The sequence below is a fragment of the Pelophylax lessonae genome (genome assembly GCF_965119305.1).
Source record: "Pelophylax lessonae genome assembly, chromosome: 2".
NCBI classification, from domain to species: Eukaryota; Metazoa; Chordata; class Amphibia; order Anura; family Ranidae; genus Pelophylax; species Pelophylax lessonae.
The window spans coordinates 658,129,045-658,141,811 of NC_138769.1; the positions used below are offsets into that span (position 1 = coordinate 658,129,045).

Here is a 12,767-nt window from a genome sequence, read left to right on the forward strand (position 1 = left end):
TGTGTACTGGTATTAGTTTTTCCCTAATTTTCCACATAATGAAACCGTTGTAAGCAGGACAAGAAGTGGTGGTAATTTTTTGTAATGGAGCCTCCGATAGCAGTAAAATGCCCAAGAGGTCGTCCATTTTTAACTATTGGATGTAAAAATGTGGCGCTAATCTTGTTATGTTTACAAAGAACGTCTTTGTCAGTAGTGGACAACGTGCAACAGTTCAAATTTCTTCCACATGGATATAAGTAAGAATCTTCAAAAAGGAGAGATGTGAAGATCCTCAGCGAAGGAAACCACCACCAGGCACCCGCACACACTGATCCTTACCAGATCTCCATGACCCTCATCACAAAGGTCAAAAGCGCTAGTTACACAAGCCCTGGAAAGCCGGGATCCTTCACTCCTCCTCATTTAGTCATATCCACAAAGCAGGCAGTCAATAGATCCTTGCGGGGTCCCCATAGGAGGAAACAGAATACCAACTCATAGTGTACACTGCTTTAAAGTTTTATTAGCCCCAAAGGATAAAATTAAACTTACTCGACAGCCGCTAATAGAGAGCGCTGCTTATTTCCACCTTCGTATGGTCGGGGTGCTCGCGCAACCCACCAGAAAAATGGCCGCCGTGTCTCTTCCTCGTGTGGCGTGCGTCGCCGTAGGCTCCACTCATTTTTAACTATTCTCGCACAAATTTCATTCCACATTTCTCTTTTTTTTTACAACTATATTACAGCTAGAAAAATGTATGAATCATGGGTGAAAACATTTTAAATTCTTTAAATTGCAAATTCAATTACTTTTTTTTTTTCTGTTGTTTTAAAAACCTAAAATAACTGTAAAGTAAAAAATAAAATAGGAGGAACCACAAGAAGGACTTAGAACCATTAAAAACAAAACATATGTTAATTGTACAGGGCAGGACACAGGCTGCATATTCATAGACTGTGGGTTGTAGGCTGATATTTTTAGGTGTTCGGATACCGGCAAGCTTTTAAAGACAAGACCCCTCCCCAGCATCCTCTATAATCCTGCTCCACTCAATGAGTCCTCAGTCCTTTGCTAGTGCCCAAAGGTGATGGACCTCTTCCCCCTTACAGAGGAATCTCTCTTAGCTTAATTACTTTATTTTCTCTTTGGATTCTAATTAACACTTCACTTCATTTTAAAAAGGCAATAGAAGTAGTCCATCGAATCAGTAAAATCCTGGGAACTGTCCATGGACCCCATTTTGTCGGGACAACCTTTAATGTTGCTTTGAGGACTGGATCCTGCGTTGGCACTCACCTTGGCACTTTGTGCAATGGGTAGAAATAGCTGCAAGGTGCTTTATAGGTCTAGGGCCATGGTCCATCACTATGGTAGCTAAAACCTGATGACCCCTCTAGGAGTATGTCCATCATAACGGGCTAAGCCTGGACCCTATATAGGTACTAACAATGTGTACAGATGAATAAATAAATCCCAAAGGGAAATTGGGATTCAATAGCGCTTGCTAGTAGGAAATGGGGATATTAAATGAACGATAATATTCATATAGACTAAAATATCACTAAAAATTCACTAAAAATTACATTAAAAATTAATAAATTCATAAATAGTATACCCAATAAATAACATACAATATTAAATCAAATAGGTGTCATAAAAGTGCATAATAGTGCCAAAAAATAGTCCAATAAAAGTTCATATGTGACTTGGTAAAAGTAGATTGCACTTCAGTGCAAAACAAAGTGCTCAGTGCTGGATCTTCCAATGGTCCGTTAGCCAGTTGAATAAAGTGACTTTTAAGATAAATAAGATGTAAGCTTACCAGAAGTAAAGGGTCTAAGTTACCTTACGGTAAAAAGACCAATCGTGCTTAGTGGCCCTCCTGGCCTCAGATCTGAAGACGTCATCACGCTCTGACGAAACGCGCGTCAGGTGGAACGCACGCCGCCTACCCGGAAGTTAGCTGGAACGCAGCTCGGTAACTACCGCTCTCCACGCTACAGACTTCAGGCTAGCGGGCGCGATTTATATTTTAAACTCACTTTGTGTGTATATTTTACTTCTGAACTCCAATAAAACCCTTGTTAAACGGTACTACACTATCTGGAGCAAATTCTTTTATCTTTCCCTAACCGGACCTGGAGGATATCGCTTGCCCAGGAAGGGACCTCGGTCGATGGGGGATAAGCCCAGCAGATACCGGATCTGAGGCCAGGAGGGCCACTAAGCACGATTGGTATTTTTACCGTAAGGTAACTTAGACCCTTTACTTCTGGTAAGCTTACATCTTATTTATCTTAAAAGTCACTTTATTCAACTGGCTAAAGGACCATTGGAAGATCCAGCACTGAGCACTTTGCACTTTGTTTTGCACTGAAGTGCAATCTACTTTCACCAAGTCACATATGAACTTTTATTGGACTATTTTTTTGGCACATTATGCACTTTTATGACACCTATTTGATTTAATATTGTATGTTATTTATTGGGTATACTATTTATGAATTTATTAATTTTTAATGTAATTTTTAGTGAATTTTTTGTGATATTTTAGTCTATATGAATATTATCGTTCATTTAATATCCCCATTTCCTACTAGCAAGCACTATTGAATTCCAATTTCCCTTTGGGATTTATTTATTCATTTCAATCCACACATACTATAGCTGCTGCTCCCCCTTAGAGTTTAACCCCACCCCACCCTTAGCTGCTCCTAGGCGCGAAGAATACACTCCACAGAGTGTATATACTATATAATGTGTACAGATAACACAGGATCACCCTGTATCTCTGACCATTATTATTTTATCATACATTTTAACTATCAGAAAACCTGGGTCGTGTTTGCAATTGTTACACTTTTACAGTGTAAACCTTTCAAACTTGGTGTTAAAATTCAACCTCTCAGCTAAGTCTTCACTGAATGGCCAGTTCATGCCACATCACACCACAGGTAATACACTATACCACTATTTCTGCCTAGAGTCTCTTGTAAGGTACATCCTCTTTCCCTTTTGCAACAAAGAGTTTGCTACAGGACCATCTGCACTCCGGTTTCTGGACGCCTCTTGGATATGCGGCTATTTTTCTTTAGAGTGCTGGGCCTCATAATTGCTTTCTTTTGAAGCTATTCCATTTATGCAGTTCAATTCAAAGACTATCCAGCACAATGTCTTGTTGGCATAAAACAAACTCCCTATGCTTCTATCCAGCCACAGAAGAATTCTCTAAGCTTGGTTGATTTCCAAACCAAGTCTTGACAGTGGACAAGTTGTATCTACCATACCAATGGAAGGTGATAACAGATGCCAGCCTCTCAGGCTGGGGAGGAGTGTTTTAATCTCTCGCAGTTTAGGGAGTATAGTCATGGAAGCTAAGCTCCCCATCAACACCTTGGTGCTCAGAGTGATGAACATGGCTCTACACCACTGGTCCCCCCTCTTCAGGACCTAGGAGGTCACAATGGTGGTACCAGAAGTCATGCAGCCTAGAAAGAAGCAGACCTGATTATCTCATGGACTGAAAATCTCTCTTGTCCATATCCCAGCAGTGGACAACTGGAAGGCAGATTACCTCAGTTGTCACTACCTGGACCAAGGGAAGTGGGCCCTTCACCCCAGCCTCTTTAACCTGATATGTCAGAGATTAAGGACATGAAAATCCTGGCCCATGGATTCGACAGCATGTTAGCTCTGTGGCTAGGACCAAGGATTTTTTAGCACTTGGCATTGTATGCTCTGATAATTCAGGCTGCCTTTCCTCCAGTGTGACTTCTGCCACAATTGTTTCACAAAACAGAGCAAAAGAAACTAGTCCTTTTAATTGCACCAAAATGTCCCAGAAGAAACTGGCACAAAGCCGTTCTCGGACCTCTAGGAGATGACCCCTTGCCTCTTTCAGGCCAGACTTTCTGTTTTAAGCCCTCCATTCTGCTTCTCAGTCAATGGCAGGTCTTGAGAGACAGAGGGGTTTCGGATTCTGTCATTCCAACATTTCTTAAAGCAAGGAAATCCACTTCCAGAAAGATCTAGTATTGTACCTGGAATTCCTTCTTTGCTTGGTGTGAACAGAAACACTTCAACCCTAGAGATTATGGTTTGCCTCACATTCTAGCCTTCCTACAGTTGGGATTTGACCAGAACTTGGCCATAAGTACTCTTAAAGGAAAGGGTCCAGCATGGTCTATTCTTTTCCAAAAATCTCTGGCATAGCTTTCACTTGTAAAAACCTTTATTCAAGTTGTTCAAACCACCTTGCTTCCTTGGTACCTAAATCTTTGTTTCTCTTTCGTTCATTGATGGACACAGCTCCTGATATTTTTAAACATTGGTTATACTGCCCCCTACAAAAGTAGGACACTAGGCAGAAAAAAAAGCCTGGCTACGCCTATGATCAGTCCCATGGGGTATACTCCCTCTCTCTGATATGAGTACTTTTTTTTTCTGCCTAGTCAGGAGTAATTTTTTCTTTCCTTCCAACATGCGACTGTCCTCAGTCCGCTTACAGGCTCTCTTTAGGGCAGTGCAAGACCTTTTACTTCAAGTGGTGTTTGTCCCGGTTCTGACTTCTGAACATTTTCAGGGGTTTTACTCAAACCTGTTTACGGTCCACAGAAAGGAAGGCAAGGTGAGTCCAATCCTGGACCTCAAGGTGCTGAACTGCTTGTGCAGGTGCAGAAGTTCAGAATGGAGTCTGTTCATATGGTGGTGGCTTCCCTGCACCAAGGCGTTGATGGGGATTTTCTTGACTCCATTGACATCAAGCACGCTTACCTTCACATTCCAATATGTGCCAGGCACCAGCGCTTCCTCCGATTGGCCGTGGGAGAGGAGCATTATGAGTTTCTGGCGTCACCCTTTGGTCTCCTCGGGTCTTTTCGAAAGTGTTAGCCCCCGATGCTGGCATTGTTACTTCAGCAGGGGATCGCGGTCCTGCGCGACGTGGACGACCTTCTTCTGCGAAAAGAGTGCCCTACTTCACTGTTGGAAAACCTGGAGATCTCCATACGGACCCTGTGGAAGTTCGGCTGGATTCTGAATCTTCAGAAGTCTGCCTTGGTTCCTTCCACAAAACTAGACTATCTGGATCTGACTCTGGACTCGCCTTAGCCGGAGTACTTCTTCCTCTGAACAAACTCCAGAAACTGCAGGCTGCAATTCGCCTCCTTCTGTCTAGCAGATGGTCATTCCTCCCGACTTGCATGCGAGTGCTGGGTATGATGGTGTCTACCTTCAAGGTGGTCCCGTTTTCACGGTTCCATACGAGGTCCCTGCAAGGGAGATTCTGATGGGACAAGACTCTGCAGTCTCTGGACAACCAAATTCAGCTGAGCCGGGGTGCAAAAGGGTCACTGATCTGATGGCTTAGTTCTCCGGTGCTCCGCCAAGGCAAATCCTTCCTCTTCTTGTATTGGACGGTGGTCACCATGGATGCCAGCCTATCAGGGTGGGGAGGCGTTCTCGACAGAAATTCCTCTCAGGGGGTCTGAACCTTGCAAGACGCAGACTACTGATCAATATCCTGTAGCTCAGAGCGATCAGACTGTGCCTGGAACATTGGACGGATCATCTCCAAGGATGTCCAGTGCGCATTCAATCAGACAATGCCACAACTGTAGCTCATGTCAATCACCAGGGGGGCTCAAGAAGTGTCCTGGTGGCTCTGGAGGTAGCCCGCATTTTCAGGTGGGCAGAATGTTCGTTCCAGTCCTTTCCGCCGTACACATTCCCAGAGTGGAAAATTGGCAGGCGGATTACCTCAGTCAGCAGGCGTTGGACCAGGGGGAATAGTCTCTTCATCCAGAGGTGTTTCATCAGTTGTGTCCCCGGGGGGGCACCCCCGATGTAGATCTGTTGGTGTCTCGGCTCAACAGAAAGGTGCAGAAGTTCGTAGCACGGTCACAGGATCCTCAGGTGGACACCACAGGTGTGCTGGTGGCCAGTGGGGTCAGTATTGTCTGATTTATGCCTTCCCTCCTCTCAAGCTTCTGCCAAGACTTCTATGCAGAATCAAGGCAGAAAGGATTTCGGTCATCCTAGTGGACCCGAACTGGCTTCGCCGGGCTTGGTACGCTGATCTGGTCCAGCTGGTCGCCGACGTTCCTTGGAAGTTTCGTCTCAGGGAGGACCTGCTGTCCCAAAGGCCAATCTTCCACCCTGCTTTACAACCACTGGCTTTGACGGCTTGGCTGTTGAAAGCCAGGTACTGACAGATAGGTGTTGGTCCGAATCGGTGATTCCAACGCTGTTAAAAGCTAGGAAATCTGTTTTTGGGAAGATCTATCATCATACGTGGAAGACGTACATGGCGTGGTGTGAGTCCCTTGGGGTTCATCCTCGCTCCTTCACGTGGCTCAGATCTTGACCTTCCTTCACGGAGGTTGAACAGAAATTGGCTTTAAGTACCATCAAAGGGCAAGGTGTCCGCTTTGGTGGTCGTCTTTCAACGACCCTTGGCTACACACTCCCTGGTGCGTTCTTCAGGGTGTTCGCAATTTGGTTCCTCCAGTGCGGTTCTGTCTGTCCATTTTTCATCCATCTGTTGACAGATGACAAACAGAAAACAATGCATTCCAATGGGCAAATCAATGTAAACTGATGATCATGGGTGTACATTGGTTTGCATCCGGTCCAATTTTTTTAACAAAACGAGTCTATTGGGTGACCCTGCCACCTTGTGACGTCATTACAGTGCTGTTATAAGGGGCAAGGTCACCCTGTGACGTCATTGGGTACCCCTGCTCATTTGAAGGGTAGAATGACCGCTTCACTTCCTCTCACAGCTAAAGTGGGGTACACACTATAAGAAAATCGGCCAAAAATTTTAGTCTGATTAAAGATCGTACGATTTTCGGCTAGTGTGTACACTACTTTCAGCTGCCGATTCCAACAATCTCAACGAAAAATAACCGGAGGTACAAACTCCAAAATTTTCATCGTCTGTCCTCAGCACTACCAATTTTCGTTTAATGTGTATGCAATACGTCCATGAAAAATCGGATACGAAAGACCGCGCATGATCGGAAGTTGCTGACGACCCAGACGTTTATCAATAAAAAACACAAATGGATAATTCATATCTATATTTGTTGCACTAATATGAACTGAGCGCTCTCTCTCTCTCTCTCTATCCACACATACATCAACAAGATGGAGCTCAAAGGCGTGGCTTCAGGGTCACACGTATACGTACTTGCATAACACTCTACGATCAAACGTCCCAAGAAAAAAAAGAAATCGGACGGAAAATTTTGTGTAACATTATGCACTGTCAAATAAAAGAGCTAGAAAAATCAGGCGATATTTTGTCCGATTTTCGCTCAGTGTGTACGAGTACGAGCCTTTAGGTAAACAAAGGGTTACGCAAAAATATGTGGTCTCCCTCTTATACAATATAGCAAAAAAAGAGGCGAGTGCATCCCTAAGGGCCCTTTCACACGGGCGTTCCGCATGTCCGTACATCATCCTATTTTTTTGCGGATGATATACGGACATAATGTATGTCAATGGCATTGCGGATGTCAGCGGATGACCATGATCCGATTTTCGTCCTTTCAGTTCTGTTCCGTTTTTTGGAACGGAACAGAACCCTATTTTTGTTCCATTTAAAAAAGGGAACGGATGCAAAATCGGGTGTCAGCGGTGTCATCCGCTGACATCCGCAATGTCCATAGACATACATTATGTCCGTATATCATCCGCAGTTGGATGGGATGATATGCGGACACAAGTGTCATCCGCTCCGTGAAAAAAAAAGTGGCGGAGCGGATCGCAATGCGGTCCGCTCCATGTGAAAGAGCCCTTAGGCATCTGCATAAATTTGCAACTATTTTGTAAGATTCCCCTAAAAGTTTTTTTTAAAGCAGTATTAAAACCAAAAATGTAATATATTGCAGCTTACCCATTGTTCGATGTGGTGGCTGCACTAGTTTTCTTTGTTTAGGCTCTTTTCGCCCAGTAACACACCACCTGTATCACAGTGCCCCCCGCTGTAGAAGGGAGCACAGGGGGCAGATTTGGACAGCCGCATTGTAAGTCTGGGTGGAGGGAAGTGTTAGATGGACTAGCAGATTTAAATACACGAACAAATTGAAGCCAAACTCCAGGCAACTGCTAAAAGTTAAAGCAATAGTTTTCTGGCGATTTTGTTTACTTTCTGCTGACAGCAGGGACGAATCACTGATTTATTAGGACACCAGTGGGTGTCGGCTCCTAACAACCAATACAACTCACTGGCAAAAATGCATTGGAAATTGGTAAGCTGCAATATAATAATTATGTGGAGTAAAAATTAATACAGCGCTAGCATTTTATAGAAATGTGTAAACAATATTGTTGGTGTATATAAAATATATAAAAAAACCATATGTTGCAAACAGTGATACAATTCTTACTCGTGATGTATCCAATAAAGTGCAGAGTGATTAATATAAATAATTAGAATATACAAATAGGAATCCAATAAATATTGCAACAAATTGATAAAATAGTCCTTAGTTATCAATGTGTCCAAATAAAAGTGCTCAGGTGCAGTAAACCGATCAATCAAACGGTGCTCGAGTGAGTGGCCAGACCCTCTAGGTTCCCTACTCACCACAGATATAAGTTTCACACGCCTGATTGGATCAAAGGTGGCTTTGGCAACCCAGCTCTTGATAAAGATGTTCCAGGATTAGAAATGCCTTGTATGGGATCGCTCCGACCGAAGGCTCCGCTTTTCCCAGATGCAAGAAAGAAAGGGGGACCAATAGTGTAGTAGGTTTTGGTTATTTTATTCCCCCAAAGCAATAAAACATACTTACAAGCTCAAATGAAAAGAAACCACATATAGAACAGATCTAACAATCGTGGTGGACGCCGCTGCTGGCGTGCGTTCCACTGAGATCCAGGAAGCAAACTGGAAGTGACGATGCGTTCCAGCCGTACCGGAAGTTACGTCAACGCGTTTCACCCGCCTATTGGGCGTTTTCAAAGACACCAACAATATTGTTTACACATTTCTATAAAATGCTAGCGCTGTATTAATTTTTACTCCACATATTTCTTCTAAGACTTACTTAGATGCACAGCAGTTGCACTAATCTAATAATTTAATATTTAACAGTTTTGTAACACCAGCAGCGCGGGTTTTAATTTAATTTATCTTGCAATATAATAATTGATTACTTTTGGGTTTACTGCTGTTTTCACTGTTTGATTGGAGTTGCCCATTTGATCTGTATAAACAGAACAAATAACTTAATTGGTGTTATCAATGTTTTTTATAGCTTAATTTGTATATTGATAATTGTAGATATACTGATTTATTTTCTCAGTTATTTCCTGAAATCCTGTGTTTCATTTTCCTAGATCCACTATCACATGGGAGGTCCAGTCTCAGAGATGAGAGGTCAAGTAAAATACATGAGCGACTGCAGAAGAAGCTAAAGGACAGGCATGGTGCGCAGAAAGACAAGCTCAGCAGCCCCCCATATTCACCCAAGAAAAGCACTTCTCCGGTCAATGAATCTAATGGCATTATCAAAGGGCAAAACAGTCCATCTCTAAACACAGGACAGTCCAAGAACAAGCAGAAAGGGAAGACATCGCCCCAGGTAGAAGCAGAACCGCTAGGTAATAAAAAGGATGCCAAAGGCTGGTGATCACAAAGTATCATTTATCATATTGTGCAAACTCATAATGGATTGCTACAACTTTAAAGGGATTTTTAATATAGGTTTTTTTTTTTATTTAATTTGGTGCATTTTTAAATGCCAGTAAATGTGAGATTTTCAAGTACATATTAATGTCTCCTATCTGCATGAAATATCCAGTAGGAGGTAAGATGCTTTACAAATCTGCAGTCTACACATTCTCTTTGCATGGCTGCTTATCGTTTCAATACTTACCCATGAGATGACTTACCTCTCCCTACTATAGTTCCCTCTTCACAGAAGCAAGCACTGTCACTGCCTGTAGGTGCTCCTAGAAATAAGATGACCGTGGGATGTACGTTCATAAAATATCTGGTCAGAGTAAAGTCCACCAAGCATATCAGTTCTTCCATGAAAACAGTCAGACGGGGTGACTAGAGAATCTGCAGTGTTCATATAATTTCCCAGTCCAATCATAACTACATGAATTGGATAATAATAATATTAGTAATAATAAATATGTGAATAAATATCTGTAATATGATAATTTCCTTAGCAAATTAAAAAAATGCTCAGAAACTCCTAAACCCAAATGTGGTGTTCATTCACTTCATTGCGTGTCAGGCAATCTCCTCATTACAGCCTGAAAGACAGTGCCAAACAGGAAATGATTTTGAGGCTGAATTTAAAAAAATAAATAAATCTAACAGATTTCTCTATCTACGCTATACAGCATGGATGGACGAATCTCCCGCTGCAGTTAATATATTTTCCTCTTTCGTTCTTCCACGGACACATCGCTCCATAAATCATGACTATAGGGTTATATCGCCTCCTGCAGGTGTAGGACTAGGCAGAACAAAAACTTGGCTATGCCCATGGGCTGTCCTCAGCTGGTAAATAACCCCCTCTCTGCTATAGGTATCCAGTTTGTTTCTGTCTAGTCAGGAGTAAAGACCTAGGCTCCCTGCTGGGATCTTTTGGTCCTAGCACTTTTTTTTTCTCCTTCCATGCATTCTTTTGCCTTTGCCTTTTTTTCCTGGGAGATCTACAACTGCCGGGCTGAGCAACGGGCTGGATAATCTAGATCCAGTGGTCCCCCTAGTTCAGCCAGTGAGCAGGTGCAGACCGCAGCTACTCGCTAGGTCGGCTGTCACATAGTCTCGGGGACAGAGGCTGGCCTGCAAGATAAATGTCTCGCATGGTCACATACGACCGGGCGCTGGTCCGAGTCGCTGCGCCCCCTTGGTCGTCAGCTCCCCCACTTCGGTGGCGAGGAGTTTTGTCCAGAGTGCCACCCGCAACTTGGAGCTGTAAGTACAGTCCCCCCCTTTCCCCCTTTGTGCAGTTTTGGGTGGGTAAATCCCGGTACCCTCCAGGGATGGTGGGGTTCACTCCTCCCATCCTAAAAACCCTCACTTGAGCTGGGTCCCCCGTGAATGTTCCCTGGACCTGGAGTCTGGTAGGGGTCCCAATGCAGAGTGTACGGCGAGAACTCCTGGCTATCTCCCCTCCATTCTCCCTCTGTAGAGTTCTGGGGGTGATGTATGTCCTGCCTTAGATGGTGGGGGTCCCAGTGCAGAGGGCACAGGGGAGACCCCCTGGGTATATGCCCTGCCTTAAGCAGTATGGGCTGCTGTACCTTGGGGGTCCCAGTGCAGAGGGCGCAGGGAGACTCCTAACAGTCTGCCAACGAGCGCTTGGGACGGCCGGCGGCCATGTTTGTGTAGTCCGTGACATCACGGCAGCCATTTTCCCTTAGTTTTGTTCGTTCTCCGGCCAGCTGCCATGTTTGTATACTCCGTGACGTCACGTCAGAAATTTTCCCTTAGTCCGTGGTGACACTGGAGAAGGCGGAGCTGCGCGGTGGTGCCTGGGCTCTGGCTTCTTCTTTCTTCCTCTTCCCGGGTATTTGAACTGGATGGCACTTATCACAGTTGCTGGGTCCGAATGTTCGGTGCTTCTCCGGCTGATAGTATTGAGTCCTTAGAGGTCCCTACTATCTCTATCTCTCTCTTTCTCTGCTAGTAGGTGCCCTGAGTGTGGGGAATCAATAGTAGTGCCAAAAACTTTTTTGTTGCTGTGGGGTCTTCCTTATCCTAAGGAGCCTCAGGGTCACATGTCCCCCATTGACCCCCTTATGGAAGCGCTGGGTCCCTCGGAAACCCCAGCTCCCCATTGTTGCACTGACGGCGGTCCTACAGTCCTTGGTATCCCAGGTGGAAGTGGCGTGTGGGCAAAGGCCTCCCCCGCCTTCTGCTCAGTCTGTCTCATCTGATTCTGAGCTTGGTGCCGTCATGGCCCGTCCAGTGGGACTTGATATCAGGCCCCCCGATCTGTCCGATAGTGAGGATGGATGGTGGATGCACTTATTACTGCAGTGTGTGAGACTTTAAAGATGGAGGATGTGGCTGATGTAGCCATGGATGTGGCTGTCCCTTTTGGTACACACAAGTCACCTCAGACAGCTAAGGTATTGCCTTATCTTTCCTATTTTTACAGATTTATCTATAAAGAGTGGGGGCAACCAAAGCAACCCTTTGTGGTCCCCAGACATTTTTCAGTATGTTACCCCTTTGAGGAATCCCTTTTAAAAAGTGGACTAGTCCACCAGTAATGGACCCTCCTGTTTCCAGGTTGATTAAAGCAACCATCATCCCAATAGAGGATACGCTGTTCTTTAAAGACCCGGCTGACAGAAAAGCGGAGGCTGTGGCACACAGCATGTTTACTATGTTTTTTTCTGCATTGCGACCAGTCTTGACCTCGGCCCTGGTGTCTTAGACCCTAACTGAATGGGCCAAGCTTTTGCGTCAGGGTCTGGGTAATGAGCAGGTTCCCTCTGCTTATGTTGATCTAGGGGACCAGTTAGTCCAGGGGCTGCAGTTCTTATGTAATGCATCTTTGGGTGCGTCTCCCGTACTGTCCAAGCTCTCTATTTCAGCGGTGGTGATTAGGCACGTGCTGTGGCTTAAAGGGTAAATCCACTTTCGTGAATGAAAAAAAAAATAGCAAATAAAGAAAAAACAATATAGCATATAGAATTGCGACAAAAATCATACTGTAGATTAATGTTATTTAGAATTAACTTTCCTTTTCAATCTGCAACTGTTGTAATTTTCTGAAAATGCAATGCAATATGGCTGCCTGGAG

The 12,767-nt window shown here is 44.3% G+C and overlaps 1 protein-coding gene across 5 annotated transcripts in view; it reads left to right on the plus strand.

The window, feature by feature from the left end:
- The window catches only part of FNDC3A (fibronectin type III domain containing 3A), a 491,075-nt gene that overhangs the window by 340,201 nt on the left and 138,107 nt on the right, over nucleotides 1-12,767 (plus strand). For all 5 annotated transcript variants that reach the window (XM_082246110.1, XM_082246111.1, XM_082246114.1 and 2 more), the window contains one exon: nucleotides 9,331-9,594. In XM_082246110.1, coding sequence (XP_082102236.1) covers nucleotides 9,331-9,594 — 264 coding nt within the window. The remainder of the gene's footprint in view (nucleotides 1-9,330; nucleotides 9,595-12,767) is intronic.